The sequence below is a fragment of the Dendropsophus ebraccatus genome, chromosome 10 (assembly GCF_027789765.1).
Source record: "Dendropsophus ebraccatus isolate aDenEbr1 chromosome 10, aDenEbr1.pat, whole genome shotgun sequence".
In the NCBI taxonomy this organism is placed as follows: domain Eukaryota; kingdom Metazoa; phylum Chordata; class Amphibia; order Anura; family Hylidae; genus Dendropsophus; species Dendropsophus ebraccatus.
In genome coordinates, this window is record NC_091463.1 from 7,099,684 (window position 1) to 7,117,463 (window position 17,780).

The window sequence follows — 17,780 nt, forward strand, 5'->3', positions numbered from 1 at the left end:
CCCCTTGTAGAATTTCACAGGAGCCTCAGAGATATTGAGGAGCAGTCCCTGGTCCCCCATGACTCTGCGGCTCCTCTAATAAGTCTCCATTTACACTAGAGCCGCAATCCCAGCACACAGCTTCACACGTGAGCGGAGGCAGCAGGAAGGACCCCAGCAGGGCTGCCCCAGGATCTGCCTGACTGCAAACTACGGCTCCCCACAGTGTGTACAGCGGGGATGACAGCAAACACTGCACGTCAGTCCTGTAATAGAGCGTGGAATGCTGTTGATAATAGGCTAACAGTAATGTGTCTCCGCTGCAGACGCCATTTTTCAGTAGACATGCTGCTAGCTGTAGGAAGAGTGGTCTTCAACAAAATGGCCGCCGCTGTAACTCGTTGTACAGGAAACCTAAGACGATTTTACCTGAAAATGTTATGTACAGGTCAGGAGAATAACGGGAGTAATGATAGCAGGAACCTTTAAGTATAATATCCTAACTGGACTTATACAAGGACTGTGACTGATATTATTCTATTATTAGTTTTATTTATTCAATACACACTACTACTCCGCCCATCTGCTGACCCGTCACACTGGCTGTCCATATTGTTGTATTTACAGCTGAGGCTGCCCCAGGTGCTCAGACTGAATAGACCCCATTAGGACAAATATATTACTGAAACGGCACCGTCTCAGCTTGGCGGCAGCAGCTGCATCATAACTAGATGTCATGGCGGCAGCAGCTGCATCATAACTAAATCTCATGGCGGCAGCAGGTACATCATAACTAGATCTCATGGCGGCAGCAGCTACATCATAACTAGTTCTCATGGCGGCAGCAGCTACATCATAACTAGATGTCATGGCGGCAGCGGGTACATCATAACTAGACCTCATGGCGGCAGCTGCTACATCATAACTAGACCTCATGGCGGCAGCTGCTACATCATAACTAGATCTTATGGCGGCAGCTACATCATAACTAGATGTCATGGCGGCAGCGGGTACATCATAACTAGACCTCATGGCGGCAGCTGCTACATCATAACTAGACCTCATGGCGGCAGCTGCTACATCATAACTAGATCTCATGGCGGCAGCAGCTGCATCATAACTAGATCTCATGGCGGCAGCTACATCATAACTAGATCTCATGGCGGCAGCAGCTACATCATAACTAGATGTCATGGCGGCAGCGGGTACATCATAACTAGATCTCATGGCGGCAGCAGTCCTGTGGGGCTAGATCTCATGGCGGCAGCGGGTACATAACTAGTTCCCATGGCGGCAGCAGTCCTGTGGGGCTAGATCTCATGGCGGCAGCGGGTACATAACTAGATCTCATGGCAGCAGCGGGTACATAACTAGATCTCATGGCGGCAGCAGCTACATCATAACTAGTTCTCATGGCGGCAGCAGCTACATCATAACTAGATCTCATGGCGGCAGCAGCTACATCATAACTAGTTCTCATGGCGGCAGCAGCTACATCATAACTAGATCTCATGGCGGCAGCAGCTGCATCATAACTAGATCTCATGGCGGCAGCGGGTACATCATAACTAGATCTCATGGCGGCAGCAGCTACATCATAACTAGATGTCATGGCGGCAGCAGCTACATCATAACTAGATCTCATGGCGGCAGCTACATCATAACTAGATGTCATGGCGGCAGCTACATCATAACTAGATGTCATGGCGGCAGCTACATCATAACTAGATCTCATGGCGGCAGCGGGTACATAACTAGATCTCATGGCAGCAGCGGGTACATAACTAGATCTCATGGCGGCAGCGGGTACATCATAACTAGATGTCATGGCGGCAGCGGGTACATCATAACTAGATCTCATGGCGGCAGCTACATCATAACTAGATCTCATGGCAGCAGCAGCTACATCATAACTAGTTCTCATGGCGGCAGCAGCTACATCATAACTAGATCTCATGGCGGCAGCAGCTACATCATAACTAGTTCTCATGGCGGCAGCAGGTACATCATAACTAGATCTCATGGCGGCAGCAGCTACATCATAACTAGTTCTCATGGCGGCAGCTACATCATAACTAGATGTCATGGCGGCAGCAGCTACATCATAACTAGTTCTCATGGCGGCAGCTACATCATAACTAGTTCTCATGGCGGCAGCAGCTACATCATAACTAGTTCTCATGGAGGCAGCAGCTACATCATAACTAGATCTCATGGCAGCAGCGGGTACATAACTAGATCTCATGGCGGCAGCAGGTACATCATAACTAGATCTAATGGCGGCAGCAGGTACATCATAACTAGATCTCATGGCGGCAGCAGCTACATCATAACTAGTTCTCATGGAGGCAGCAGCTACATCATAACTAGATCTCATGGCGGCAGCTACATCATAACTAGATCTCATGGCGGCAGCAGGTACATCATAACTAGATCTCATGGAGGCAGCAGCTACATCATAACTAGATCTCATGGAGGCAGCAGCTACATCATAACTAGATCTTATGGCGGCAGCAGCTACATCATAACTAGATCTCATGGCGGCAGCTACATCATAACTAGATCTCATGGCGGCAGCAGCTACATCATAACTAGATCTTATGGCGGCGGCAGCTACATCATAACTAGATCTCATGGCGGCAGCGGGTACATAACTAGATCTCATGGCGGCAGCAGTCCTGTGGGGCTAGATCTCATGGCGGCAGCGGGTACATAACTAGCTCTCATGGCGGCAGCAGTCCTGTGGGGCTAGATCTCATGGTGGCAGCGGGTACATAACTAGATCCCATGGCGGCAGCAGTCCTGTGGGGCTAGATCTCATGGTGGCAGCGGGTACATAACTAGATCCCATGGCGGCAGCAGTCCTGTGGGGCTAGATCTCATGGTGGCAGCGGGTACATAACTAGATCCCATGGCGGCAGCAGTCCTGTGGGGCTAGATCTCATGGTGGCAGCGGGTACATAACTAGATCCCATGGCGGCAGCAGTCCTGTGGGGCTAGATCTCATGGCAGCAGCGGGTACATAACTAGCTCTCAGCCCTTGTATTGACTGAATGCTGCCCTCTCCTTTCTGCCGCCCTAGGCGCAGGCCCTGTACATATACTGCACTGTGTTAGGCAGGTGTGAAAACAATTCTGAAAAGTTAAAGAACTTTGACTATTACAAGTGTTAATAGTTTATTTTTAATCAATTAACAAAATACAAAGTGAAGGAGCAGAAGAGCGGTGCATATGTGGTGTGACCTGAAGAATGTGTTTCCATACAGTATAGAATGTATGGACGGCTAGGAGACACGGTCACATGGGCAGAGAGACCAGGTCACTGGCATCATCGCCAACACTAACATGCAGGGACAGCGTCAGACCACAAAGGTCAGGGGCAATGCTGAGGCAGATGGGTCACATCTTGTTCCTATCACTGGGCTATGAGTACATCATCTGTATGCTGACATGCATCCATTCATGGGGGTGTAACCCATAGCAACTAAATAACTGCTTTCATTTTCTATTCACCAACCAATTGAATTGCTTCTTTAATTGTCTTCCGAGAGGTAAACAATCAAGAGAGAATTTGATTGGTTGTTATAGTAGCTCCTCCCCCTTTCGTGTGCGCTGCCTATATTGTGCGCCGCCCGATACTACACAATGGGGGTAATCCGCTGACAGGCGCATGGGCGGGGCAGCCCGGTCTCCATGACAGCGGGGTCCTTTCCTCATGCGCGCTGTGATGACGTCTCTCCGTGTAGACGGTAACGGAAGAAGATGTCAGAAGCCAAGTTGTCGCCGGGAGAGGCGCAGGAGGCGCACCCGAGCTTCCGCCTGACGGTCACTAAACGGGAGCCGGTGGTGAGGCTGCTGTACCCGGTGACCGGGCCGGAGCCGCTGTCATGGTCGGAGGATCACCGGCTGTCGGTGTGCACGAGCAGCAACGTATCCGTCCTGGAGCAGGTGTGCGACATCCACAGCAGCGGCCCCGAGCTGTCCCTGCACCGCACCAGCCTGCCCGCCCCGACCAAGACCTGCGTCCTCCGGGTGAGCGCCCAGTACAACCGCCCCGCCGCCCAGTACAACCGCCCCGCCGCCCAGTACAACCGCCCCGCCCGCTGTATAGCTAGTAGTGAGTGCAGCTCTGGAGTATCATACAGGATGTAACTCAGGATCAGTAATGTAATGTACATAGTGACCCCACCAGCAGAATAGTGAGTGCAGCTCTGGAGTATAATACAGGATGTAACTCAGGATCAGTAATGTATGTACACAGTGACCCCACCAGCAGAATAGTGAGTGCAGCTCTGGAGTATAATACAGGATGTAACTCAGGATAAGTAATGTATGTACACAGTGACCCCACCAGCAGAATAGTGAGTGCAGCTCTGGGGTATAATACAGGATGTAACTCAGGATCAGTAATGTATGTACATAGTGACCCCACCAGCAGAATAGTGAGTGCAGCTCTGGAGTATAATACAGGATGTAACTCAGGATCAGTAATGTAATGTATGTACACAGTGACCCCACCAGCAGAATAGTGAGTGCAGCTCTGGAGTATAATACAGGATGTAACTCAGGATCAGTAATGTATGTACATAGTGACCCCACCAGCAGAATAGTGAGTGCAGCTCTGGAGTATAATACAGGATGTAACTCAGGATCAGTAATGTGCGTACACAGTGACCCCACCAGCAGAATAGTGACTGCAGCTCTGGAGTATAATACAGGATGTAACTCAGGATCAGTAATGTAATGTATGTACACAGTGACCCCACCAGCAGAATAGTGACTGCAGCTCTGGAGTATAATACAGGATGTAACTCAGGATCAGTAATGTATGTACACAGTGACCCCACCTGCAGAATAGTGAGCGCAGCTCTGGAGTATAATACAGGATGTAACTCAGGATCATTAATGTAATGTATGTACACAGTGACCTCACCAGCAGAATAGTGAGTGCAGCTCTGGGGTATAATACAGGATGTAACTCAGGATCAGTAATGTATGTACACAGTGACCCCACCAGCAGAATAGTGAGTGCAGCTCTGGGGTATAATACAGGATGTAACTCAGGATCAGTTATGTATGTACACAGTGACCCCACCAGCAGAATAGTGACTGCAGCTCTGGAGGATAATACAGGATGTAACTCAGGATCATTAATGTAATGTATGTACACAGTGACCCCACTAGCAGAATAGTGAGTGCAGCTCTGGAGTATAATACAGGATGTAACTCAGGATCAGTAATGTATGTACACAGTGACTCCACCAGCAGAATAGTGAGCGCAGCTCTGGAGTATAATACAGGATGTAACTCAGGATCAGTAATGTATGTACACAGTGACCCCACCAGCAGAATAGTGAGTGCAGCTCTGAGTATAATACAGGATGTAACTCAGGAGGAGTAATGTATGTACACAGTGACCTCACCAGCAGAATAGTGAGTGCAGCTCTGGAGTATAATACAGGATGTAACTCAGGATCAGTAATGTAATGTATGTACACAGTGACCCCACCAGCAGAATAGTGAGTGCAGCTCTGGGGTATAATGCAGAATGTAGCTCATTGAGACCCTATGTATACTGATTCTGATGTTCCATTGCTACTTCTATCCTTACAGGTTGGATCTCCAAAAGACGTGGAGCACTGTAGAGCCAAGTTTGCCAGATCAAAGGACCCGTCGGTCAGTCAGAGGTTCATGCTGGACAGAGTGTTCAACCCAGAGGGAAAAGCTCTGCCCCCTCTGCAGGGATATAAGTATGCCTGCTGGTCCCCCGTGGGCTGTGACACTAATGGCAGATGCCTCCTGGCTGCCCTGACGTTGGATAACCGACTGACCATCAATGCCAACTTTGACCGTCTTCAGTGGAAGCAGCTGGCGGACCTGACTGACATGTACAGCGAGCGTCTGGCTGAAAGCAACTACGAGATGACGGAGACAGACAAAGTGGGAGAGCTGGAGGATTTCTCAGAGTTTGAGCGGCGGCACAGCATGCAGACCCCTGTGAGGATGGAGTGGTCAGGTATCTGTACCACCCAGGAGATCCTGGAGAACAATACCTGCCGGGACGTGGACACTGTCCTCTTGGCGGTGCTGTTTGAGAGCGGCAGCGTTGCGGTCTGGCAGTTTCAGCTGCCCATAAAGGACAGCTCCTCCATCATCTCATGTAACACCATTTCCTCCGGGATCGAGTCCCCCAGCGTGCTGGCCTGGTGGGAATATGAGCACAGTAACCGGAAAATGAGCGGCCTCATCATCGGCAGCAGCCTGGGTCCAGTCAAGATCATCCCGGTGAACCTCAAAGCCGTGAAGGGTTATTTCACCTTACGGCAGCCGGTGGTCCTGTGGCAGGAGACGGACCGCCTGCCGGTGCACAGTATCAAGTGCATCTCCCTCTTTCACCCCTACCAGAAGTGCAGCTGCAGCCTGGTGGTGGCAGCACGAGGATCCTATGTCTTCTGGTGCTTGTTGATAATATCCAAAGCCGGCCTCAACGTCCACAATTCCCACGTGACGGGGCTCCACTCCCTGCCCATCATCTCCATGGCGGTGGACCGGCAGAACGGCACCATCTATACCTGCTCCGTAGACGGCAAGGTGCAGCAGCTCATTCCCATCTTCACCAACGTGGCTCTGAAGTTCGAGCATCAGCTCATCAAGCTGTCAGACATGTTCGGCACGGTGAAATCTCATGGCATCGCCATTAGTCCGTATGGCGCCTACCTGGCCTGCATCACCTCAGAAGGCATGAACAATGGCGTCCATCCCGTCAACAAGAACTTTCAGGTCCATTTTGTGGCCCTCAAGACTTTTGAGGAAGCGGCGGCTCAGCTCCTGGAGACCTCCAGCCAGAACCTCTTCCGGCAGATGGATCTTACCGATCTGGTGAGGTGGAAGGTTCTAAAGGATAAGATTATCCCCCAGTTTCTCATGGACGCACTGGACAAAAAGATTGAGGGCGGACCCCTGTACTTCTGGAGGTTCCGTCTCTTCCTCCTGAGAATCTGGTACCAGTCTTTTAAGAAGAGCTCCTCAGAGGCGGTGTGGAAGCCGTACCCCAAGGAGTCGAAAGTGTCCAAGGCTGAGGAGGAGGTAGAGGGTGGCGTGGCTGAGGAGCAGGAAGGGGGGGAGGTCAGTCGGCTTAGTCCCAATAAAACTCTGAGAGACTCTGCAGAGCCTGATGGGGATTGTAGTCCGGCAGAAGAAGGCCTCCAGGAGATCCAGCTGAAGATCGAGGCTGTGGAGGCTCATCTGATCCGGGAACACATGAAGCATGTGCTGGGGGAGGTCTATCTCCACACAGGCATCACCGAGTACACCACCATCCCCACCCGTGGCGTCTGCGCCTACCTCATGGCCAACAAGGACAGCGAGGACCGGACAGCACAGGTGCGCCGCCTAGATGCCCTTCTCTATATTACATTTCCCTACCGAGCTGCCAGACAATCTTTACAAGGAAACCTGTGACCCTGGCACCGGGGGCAGAACTCACCCGACCCTCTATTATAGCCCATATAGAGCGGGTTCTGCCCCAGGTGCCAGGGTCACAGGTTCTCTTTAAAGTTCTGCACTTTTTGATAGACTTTGTTTTATTGCCCTGTTGTTTTTGAAGGGGAACTTCTGTAAAATCTCCAGTCTTCCAGTACTTATCAGCTGCTGTATGCCCTGCAGGAAGTGGTGTATTCTCTCCAGTCTGACACAGTGCTCTCTGCTGCCACCTCTGTCCATGTCAGGAACTGTCCAGAGCAGGAAAGGTTTTCTATGGGGATTTGCTGCTGCCCTGGGCAGTTCCTGACATGGACAGAGGTGGCAGCAGAGAGCACTGTGTCACACTGGAGAGAATACACCACTTCCTGCAGGACATACAGCAGCTGATAAATACTGGATGACTGGACATTTTCTTTTTTTTATAGAAGTAAATTACAAATCTGTATAACTTTCTGACACCAGTTTATTTAAAAGAAAAAAAAATCACCAGAGTAACCCTCTAAGGTCTCTACTTGCTCATGTGACAAAACTACAACTCCCAGCTTGCCCTGACAGCCTGAAACTGCCATTACATGATGGGAGTTGTAATTGAGTGAAAGCTGAGGACCCACAGGTTGGGGAGTGCTGGAGTAATACATTATAAGGGTTCGTTCCCACCGTCTCAGATAATGGTGGACACCATCCTAGCTGACCCCATCTGATGCAGTGTACTGCTCTCTGTTATCAGCCAGTGGTGCGCTTTGATAAGCTCTGAATTGTAGTGTCAGGGGCCCTTTAAGATTACCAGCGGTTTATCTATTGATGTAGTAATAATTTTAACCCCTGCAGGTCCTGACTGGTCTCGTGGAGAAGAAGATGAATAAGCAGATATTTTCGGAATACTGCAGCTTGTGTAAAGAGGTTTTACCTTTCACCGACAGCAAGAAGGCGCTGTGCCCCAATGGGCATCTGTGGCCGAGGTAAGAGGTGGCGTCTCGCCTGCTGTCCGTGTAGATGTGCGCTCTGCTTCATCTGCCGTCACCTCCATAGTAGTGTGTGGGATTTTCCTCATCTCCAGTCTCTCATTCTAGGTGTTCCCTGACCTATCAGGCGTGTCAGACCCTGGAGTACCGGAGGTGCCTCCTCCATGACAGCATTGCCCGGCATCCCGTCCCTGAAGGTAAACGCTGCTGCCCATGGCTTTATGTGGTTGGTGCTGCTCTGTATATACAGTAAGGTGGGGATCTCCTCCTCCATACGGCACATGAGCTGACTGGATGGATGGCAGCACACGGCTCTGCATGTACAGGGTGACGTGCTCAGGTGTCAGGCACTTCTACAGGTGCCCAGTATCACTAACCCTAATGCATGCCGCCATAATTATATCGCTGCATCAGATAGAAAGGAGAACAAGAAATCCCCCCCAGCCCACCTCTAATAGCTCACCGAAAACCCTGTAAAACTGCTCCAATATATTGTGTCCTCCACTCCAATCACATCTGATCGATCAGTACATTAACTATGGGTCCTATTCCACCAGACGAGCAACGACGTAAACGAGAGCCGATCTGCTAGATCGGCTACTGGGCCTATTCCACGGCCCTGATCATTAAACAAGGGCTGCAGGGACATCGTTACCGATGTCCTTGCAGCCCTTGCTTCATACATTACCTGTCCGGGCCGCAGGTCTTCTTCTCCCGGTCCCGCGAGCTGCAGCAGCTTCGGAGCGGGGTTGTCTGAACTGGCGGAACTCTCAGCCAATCACTGGCCGCGGCGGTCCCTGCCAGTGATTGGCTTAGCGGTCTGTCAGTTCAGACATCCCTGCTCCGAAGCCGATGCTGCCGCGTGGGACCGGGAGAAGAGGACCTGCGGCCCGGACAAGTAATGTATGGTTCAACCGTAGTGATGCACTGGTGGCGAATGACGATTTTAGGTCTAAACCTAAGTGAACGATCAGCCGATGACACGATCATCGGCTGATCGTTCTCTCTATTCCACGGAGCAAAAATGGCTCCTGTGGAGTAGGCCCCTATCACATGCAGTGCCAAGAGATCACTACACTCTGTCCAATCTAAACACTACCTTTCCCACAATGCGCTGCAGCTGAGCATGCTCTGTGCAGCCATTGCAGGGTTCATATATTTCTGTACTATTATTGCTTAGCTATCCTTTACCACTGTCATTATCACAACAACCACCATCATCACCACCACAACAATCACCACTATCATCGTCGTCACCCCAGCAAGCACCATCATCACCACCACCCCAACAAGCATCACAACCACCACCATCATTATCATCATCACAACAACCACCATCCTCACCATTACCATCATTGCCACCACAACAATCACAACCACCACCATCACCACCCCAACAAGCATCACAACCACCACCACCATCATCATTACCACCACCAAAGCAACCACGATCGTTACCCCCACCACAGCAGCCACCATCACCACAACCACTATCATCTTTACCCCCACCACCCCCATCATGGCCACCACCACAACACCCACTGCCATAATTACCACCACCATCATCACCACCATTACCACCACAACAATCACAACCACCACCATCACCACCCCAACAAGCACCATAATATTCATCACCATTCTAACAAGCATCACAACCACCGCCACCAAAGCAACCACGATGGTTACCCCCACCACAGTAGCCACCATCACCACAACCACTATCATCTTTACCCCCACCACCCCAACCACCACCATCATGGCCACCACCACAACACCCACTGCCATAATTACCACCACCACCATCATCACCTCCTCCTCCTCACTTCTTTGTGTCTTCTTCTGCAGACTTGGAATGGATGAAGCGGTTGCTGAAAGAACCCTGCACACTTTGTGACTCTCCAGTTTTTTAGCACTTTTAGTATTTTTTCTCGTATTCTTTATGCTCCCTGTGTGGAGATCTGTACAATACCTTGCCGACATCGTGATCATGGAGTAGTCCGAACGTCCAATCTACACCCGCTGTTCTTGGTCCTATGCACAGGGCTAAGTCTGATTGGTCAGCTGCTCTGGAGGAAATGGCTGCCGCTGTCTTACAAGGGATTTGTATGTATTTTGCGTCTCCATTCATCCATGTAAAGGCTTCGGGATGGCTTCCTGCTCCTCAGTTTTTGTATTCAGCAGCGATCAGACCCTTGGCTGATATGGGATTGGGAAAGGCAGCACAGACCAGGCAGTGTCGACTGCTCGTGCCAACAGTGTGATGCCCTTTACCTCTAGGTGTGATGCAATGCAGATGCAGAGGTATTATGTACTTGGACACCCCATAGTAAAGGGGTGCACCTGCCCATGGGGCTGCCACCCCCCAGATCACTGTGGATCATGTGGATGGCAATGGCTTTTCCTGTGGCCCTCCAACTGTTGCATAACTATGACTCCTATCATGTCCCTGTCTGTACTGCAACAAGTGGAGAGTCACAGGATGAAGAACACTGGCCTAGAATATTCCTACGGATATGGGGTTAAGATCAGCTGAGGAACTGGAGGAAATCCACGGCCCCATCACAGCAGGATCCATGTTTTTCTAATTGTGGACAACTCCTTTAATATCATCGTGTGAGACAAGGCTTGGTTGCTATGGATACAGGCGCAACTACTATTTACTTCAGTGGAACTGAGCTGCAATACCACACACAAACTGAAGACAAGAGAGGCGCTGTTTCTGGAAGAAAGCAGCCATGAAATTTTTTTTAAATTATACCACTACAAGGCAGAACTTACTGGGTGATCCGCTATAAGGTGTAGAGGAAGTGATCGCTTACCCAAAGCAACTGACGGGATTATGACGGAAACATCATCTGGTGGCTTTGGGTCCCGAGGAGATGTCTGTGCAGTGTTCACCCCTTCTGTATGTTCTCGTGTGTGAATGGTTGCTGTCTATTTATACAGTCTGTTTTTTACTTTCCTCATTGTCATTAAGGTCAATAAAGCAAAGGTTTACAGGAGGTGAGGCGATCAGTGACACTGGTGGGTTGCGTCTGTGCGATCAGTGACACTGGTGGGTTGCGTCTGTACGATCAGTGACACTGGTGGGTTGCGTTTGTGCGATCAGTGACCCTGATGGTGGCTTGCGTCTGTGCGATCAGTGACCCTGATGGTGGCTTGCGTCTGTGCGATCAGTGACCCTGATGGTGGCTTGCGTCTGTGCGATCAGTGACCCTGATGGTGGCTTGCGTCTGTGCGATCAGTGACCCTGATGGTGGCTTGCGTCTGTGCGATCAGTGACCCTGATGGTGGCTTGCGTCTGTGCGATCAGTGACCCTGATGGTGGCTTGCGTCTGTGCGATCAGTGACCCTGATGGTGGCTTGCGTCTGTGCAATCAGTGACACGGCCAGATAGGGGGTTGCGTCTGTGCAATCAGTGACACTTGATGGTGGGGTGCGTCTGTGCGATCAGTGACACCGGCCAGATAGGGGGGTGCATCTGTGTGATCAGTGACACTGGCCGGATAGGGGGGTGCATCTGTGTGATCAGTGACACCGGCCGGATAGGGGTGTGCGATCAGTGTCACTGATGGTAGGGTGTGTCTGTGTGATCAGTGACACTGGCCGGATAGGGGGGTGGTGTCTGTGCGATCAGTAACATTGATTGTGGGGTGCGTCTGTGCAATCAGTGACATGGCCAGATAGGGGGTTGCGTTTGTGCAATCAGTGACACTTATTGGTGGGGTGCGTCTGTGCGATCAGTGACACCGGCCAGATAGGGGGTTGCGTCTGTGTGATCAGTGACACCGGCCAGATTGGAGGTTGTGTCTGTGCGATCAGTGACACCGGCCAGATAGGGGGTTGCGTCTGTGCGATCAGTGACACCGGACAGATAGGGGGTTGCGTCTGGGCGATCAGTGACACTGGCCGGAGGGGGGGGAGGGGGGGGGGGGGTGTCTGTGCGATCAGTGATACTGGCTGAATAGGGGAGCGCGTCTGTGTCTGTGCGATCAGTGATACTGGCTGAATAGGGGAGCGCGTCTGTGCGATCAGTGACGCTGGTGGTGGCATGCATCTGTGCGATAAGTAACACATGTATACTACTAAACATCACAGGTGTTCTGCAGCAGTTGAGGTGTAGTATGGTGAGGTTCTGCAGCCGCGGTGTGTGTGTAATGATGAGGTTCTGCGGCAGCCGGGGCGTCTGTACTGGCGAGGTTCCGCAGCAGCCTGGCGTGTGTAGTGATGAGGTTCCGTGGCAGCCGGGGGCATGTGTAGTGATGAGGTTCTGCATCGTGCTTCTCCGCTCTCTGTATATTATATTACAGTGCTCAGGTTGTTGCAGTCGCCTCCTCGCTCTGTCAGTCGGTGATATATGGTGGCATAAAGCTTTATTGCCCAGTGTTGGCACAGGCCGTCCTGGCAGCTCTGGTGGACGAGGCTGGGCACAGTGATCGTCTGCCATGTCCTCCTAGATGTGACTTCTCTGCCATCTGCAATTTAAACCTGGCTGCCATCTCCGGCCATGTGTTGTTTGCATCATTAAAAAGTAGCTACTTGATAATGGCGGAAACTGCGCCAACCTGGCAGCCAGGCCCTGCTCCAACAACAATGCATCCTGCCCGCTGCTGCTGCCCGCCACCAGCCCTGCTCCCTACACTAAGACCATGATCCGCATTAAACATGTGTTGTGAGGGCAGCGCAGCCCCAACATGGCTGATTGTATTGGGGGGGGGGGGGGAGAGGCTGTTGCCAGGTGGGCAGATGGTGCCACTCCATCATGGCCACGTGTGAGGTCCGCACGCTGGGGAACCCTCCCGCCATCTTCTCAGGTTTGGAGTCCGTCCTAATTGACACGGGTCAGGAGTGAGATCGGTGACGTCTGTGAGCTACATTACTACCTGTACGCTGGAAGCTGAGATTGATGCTGCTGCTTTACCTTTCCCTCTGCTTGTAGGCTTAGCGCCGAAGGAAAGTGGGGACACTATTACTGAAACCCACCAAACAATCCAGGAATCTATCATACAGCTCCCCGTATCTCATCATCCTGTACCCCATCATACAGCTCCCCGTATCTCATCATCCTGTACCCCATCATACAGCTCCCCGTATCTCATCATCCTGTACCCCATCATACAGCTCCCCGTATCTCATTATCCTGTACCCCATCATACAGCTCCCCGTATCTCAGCATCCTGGATCCCATCATACAGCTCCCCGTACCTCATCATCCTCAACCCCATCATACAGCTCCCTGTACCTTATCATCCTCGACCCCATCATCCAGCTCCCCGTATTTCAGTATCCTGGACCCCATCATACAGCTCCCCGTATCTCATCATCATGAACCCTATCATACAGCTCCCCGTATCTCATCCTGGACCTCATCATACAGCTCCCCGTATCTCATCCTGGACCTCATCATACAGCTCCCCGTATCTCAGCATCCTGGACCCCATCATACAGCTCCCCGTATCTCATCCTGGACCTCATCACACAGCTCCCCGTATCTCATCATCCTGGACCCCCATCATACAGCTCCCCGTATCTCATCCTGGACCTCATCATACAGCTCCCCGTATCTCAGCATCCTGGACCCCATCATACAGCTCCCCGTATCGCATCATCCTGGACCCCATCATACAGCTCCCTGTATCATCATCCTGGACCCCATCACACAGCTCCCCGTATCTCATCATCCTGGACCCCCATCATACAGCTCCCCCTGTATCATCTTCCTGGACCCCATCACACAGCTCCCTGTATCTCAGCATCCTGGACCCCATCATACAGCTCCCCGTATCTCTGCATCCTGGACCCCATCATCCAGCTCCCTGTATCTCAGCATCCTGGACCCCATCATCCAACTCCCTGTATCTCAGTATCCTGTACCCCATCATACAGCTCCCTGTATCTCAGCATCCTGGACCCCATCATACAGCTCCCCGTATCTCAACATCGCGGACCCCATCATACAGCTCCCTGTATCTCAGCATCGCGGACTCCATCATCCAGCTCCCTGTATCTCAGCATCGCGGACCCCATCATCCAGCTCCCTGTATCTCAGCATCGCGGACTCCATCATCCAGCTCCCTGTATCTCAGCATTGCGGACCCCATCATCCAGCTCCCTGTATCTCAGCATCCTGGACCCCATCATCCAGCTCCCTGAATCTCAGCATCCTGGACCCCATCATCCAGCTCCCTGAATCTCAGCATCCTGGACCCCATCATACAGCTCCCTGTATCTCAGCATCCTGGACCCCATCATCCAGCTCCCTGTATCTCAGCATCCTGGACCCCATCATACAGCTCCCTGTATCTCAGCATCCTGGACCCCATCATCCAGCTCCCTGACTCTCAGCATCGCGGACCCCATCATCCAGCTCCCTGTATCTCAGCATCGCGGACCCCATCATCCAGCTCCCTGTATCTCAGCATCCTGGACCCCATCATCCAGCTCCCTGTATCTCAGCATCGCGGACCTCATCATACAGCTCCCTGTATCTCAGCATCGCGGACCCCATCATCCAGCTCCCTGTATCTCAGCATCCTGGACCCCATCATCCAGCTCCCTGTATCTCAGCATCCTGGACCCTTATCCCCTGTATCTGGCAGTGTACAGTTGTACGTAGTCGCTGCTGATTTTCTCTTCCAGCCCCAGAAGAAAGCCGCTTAGAAGTCTCCAGATAAAAGGGATCTGTTCTCCCCGGGACGGGATCCGCTTCTTCCTCACCACTTCAAGACGACATTTCCACATAAAAGGCGGCGGCTGCAGATCAGTGACGGAGGATCAGCGGCTCCATGTAGGAGAACCTGTGTCTTCCATCACACTGTGCTTTCATGTCACCCCCCAATCACACCGATCTGATCCCGCTGCAGCGTTACATGGGGGGAACCAAAGTCCACATATTGCACCGTCCTGCAACTTTATAGCTCCTCCATAATTCTCCAGTTTGAGAGACGACTGAGCTCCCCCTATGGATCCGCAGATTCATTAGAGTTGTAGTTTTTGTCCCCTCCCGTGCTCTAAACTGCAGCGCTGTCCCCTCCCGTGCTCTAAACTGCAGCGCTGTCCCCTCCCGTGCTCTACACTGCAGCGCTGTCCCCTCCTGTGCTCTAAACTGCAGCGCTGTCCCCTCCCGTGCTCTAAACTGCAGCGCTGTCCCCTCCCGTGCTCTAAACTGCAGCGCTGTCCCCTCCCGTGCTCTAAACTGCAGCGCTGTCCCCTCCCGTGCTCTAAACTGCAGCGCTGTCCCCTCCCGTGCTCTAAACTGCAGCGCTGTCCCCTCCCGTGCTCTAAACTGCAGCGCTGTCCCCTCCCGTGCTCTAAACTGCAGCGCTGTCCCCTCCCGTGCTCTAAACTGCAGCGCTGTCCCCTCCCGTGCTCTAAACTGCAGCGCTGTCCCCTCCCGTGCTCTAAACTGCAGCGCTGTCCCCTCCCGTGCTCTAAACTGCAGCGCTGTCCCCTCCCGTGCTCTAAACTGCAGCGCTGTCCCCTCCCGTGCTCTTAACTGTAACGCTACCCTCTCCCGTGCTTTACTCTGCAGCACCGCCTCCCCCCCTCCCACACTTAACACGGCAGCACTGCCGCCTCCCGCACTTTACACTGCAGCCCCTTCCCCTCCCTGTGCTTTACACTACAGCGCTGTCCCCTCCCGTGCTTTACACTACAGCGCTGTCCCCTCCCGTGCTTTACACTACAGCGCTGTCCCCTCCCGTGCTTTACACTACAGCGCTGTCCCCTCCTGGGCTTTACACTACAGCGCTGTCCCCTCCTGGGCTTTACACTACAGCGCTGTCCCCTCCTGGGCTTTACACTACAGCGCTGTCCCCTCCTGGGCTTTACACTACAGCGCTGTCCCCTCCTGGGCTTTACACAGCAGCCCTATCCCCTCCCTGTGCTTTACACTACAGCGCTGTCCCCTCCTGGGCTTTACACTACAGCGCTGTCCCCTCCTGGGCTTTACACTACAGCGCTGTCCCCTCCTGGGCTTTACACTGCAGCGCTGTCCCCTCCTGTGCCTTACACTGCAGGTCTGCCCCCTCCCGTGCTTTACACTACAGCGCTGTCCTCTCCTGGGCTTTACACAGCAGCCCTATCCCTTCCTGTGCTTTACACTGCAGCATCGGCCCTGACTGTGCTTTACACTGCAGCACTGCCCCCTCCCGTGTTTTACAGGGCAGCACCGCCCCCTCCCGCGCTTTACAGGGCAGCACCGCCCCCTCCCGCGCTTTACAGGGCAGCATCGCCCCCTCCCGCGCTTTACAGGGCAGCACCGCCCCCTCCCGCGCTTTACACGGCAGCACCGCCCCCTCCCGCGCTTTACACGGCAGCACCACCCCCTCCCGTTCTTTACATTGCAGCTCTGCTCTGTGTGGACAGTATTGTAAAAACTGCAATTCTCTACTTTGGGCTTCAGCTCCTGCATGATAACCCACATAGTGTGCGACACCACGGTAGCGGAGGCGTTGTGCGGCGGTGACTATGGCGGCTCGCTCCGCTGCTGCGCTCCTGTATCCGAGCAGCCGGCTTTGTTTGTGATAATTAAATGAAGTGCGATTGATCGGGCGGCTGCGGAGGGAGCGTAGAACAAGTGTATTTGCATGTTCTGGTAACGCTCTGGCTGCTCAGGCTCGGCCTGCGACAAACCCTAAGGGAGGTGACCTCTGACCCCAGACTACAAGCGGAGCACTTCCCAATGCATGTGAATGAGCTGGAGTCAGTCAAGCCGCCCCCTCCCCCCCTCCCGTCTTATCCTCCGAGCCACTCGAGGGGAACTAATATAATAGTGGAGATATGCGGAGAGCACAAAGGAACGGCGCAGAATATTAATCAGTGACAGGGAGGAGGCGGCGGCCCCCCTCACCTCCAGGAGCCCCCCCTCACCTCCACAGCCCTGACCGCAGGAGACCCCCCCCCCTCACCTCCAGGAGCCCCCCCTCACCTCCAGGAGACCCCCCTCACCTCCAGGAGACCCCCCTCACCTCCAGGAGCCCCCCCTCACCTCCACAGACCTGACCGCAGGAGCCCCCCCCTCACCTCCAGGAGACCCCCCTCACCTCCACAGACCTAACCGCAGGAGACCCCCCCCCCCTCACCTCCAGGAGACCCCCCCCCCCTCACCTCCAGGAGACCCCCCTCACCTCCACAGACCTGACCGCAGGAGACCCCCCCCCTCACCTCCAGGAGCCCCCCCCTCACCTCCAGGAGACCCCCCTCACCTCCAGGAGACCCCCCTCACCTCCAGGAGCCCCCCCTCACCTCCACAGACCTGACCGCAGGAGACCCCCCCCCCCTCACCTCCAGGAGCCCCCCCTCACCTCCAGGAGACCCCCCTCACCTCCAGGAGACCCCCCTCACCTCCAGGAGA

The 17,780-nt window shown here is 53.2% G+C and overlaps 3 protein-coding genes across 6 annotated transcripts in view; 1 reads left to right on the forward strand and 2 right to left on the reverse strand.

Moving 5' to 3' along the window:
- Positions 1-213, reverse strand: part of DDX31 (DEAD-box helicase 31) — a 45,185-nt gene extending 44,972 nt beyond the window's left edge. The window contains exon 1 of one of the 2 annotated variants that reach the window (XM_069986496.1): positions 1-213. This exon is cut by the window's left edge and continues 42 nt beyond it. In XM_069986496.1, coding sequence (XP_069842597.1) covers positions 1-60 — 60 coding nt within the window. In that variant the 5' untranslated portion in view covers positions 61-213. The other variant, XM_069986495.1, reaches the window with a different exon arrangement.
- GTF3C4 (general transcription factor IIIC subunit 4) overlaps positions 1-11,447 on the forward strand; it is a 660,517-nt gene extending 649,070 nt beyond the window's left edge. Inside the window, exons 1-5 of one of the 3 annotated variants that reach the window (XM_069986645.1) lie at positions 3,614-4,010; positions 5,592-7,361; positions 8,289-8,419; positions 8,531-8,619; positions 10,271-11,447. In XM_069986645.1, the coding sequence (XP_069842746.1) occupies positions 3,741-4,010; positions 5,592-7,361; positions 8,289-8,419; positions 8,531-8,619; positions 10,271-10,335 (2,325 nt within the window). In that variant the 5' untranslated portion in view covers positions 3,614-3,740 and the 3' untranslated portion in view covers positions 10,336-11,447. Of the gene's footprint in view, positions 1-3,613; positions 4,011-4,040; positions 4,096-5,591; positions 7,362-8,288; positions 8,420-8,530; positions 8,620-10,270 lie in introns of those variants that run through there. The other 2 variants (XM_069986647.1, XM_069986646.1) reach the window with 2 other exon arrangements.
- Positions 601-1,206, reverse strand: LOC138765830 (antifreeze protein Maxi-like). The gene has a single exon (XM_069942921.1). It carries the CDS (start codon positions 1,204-1,206, stop codon positions 601-603), a length of 606 nt encoding a protein of 201 aa, XP_069799022.1.
- Positions 11,448-17,780: the final 6,333 nt, after the last annotated feature.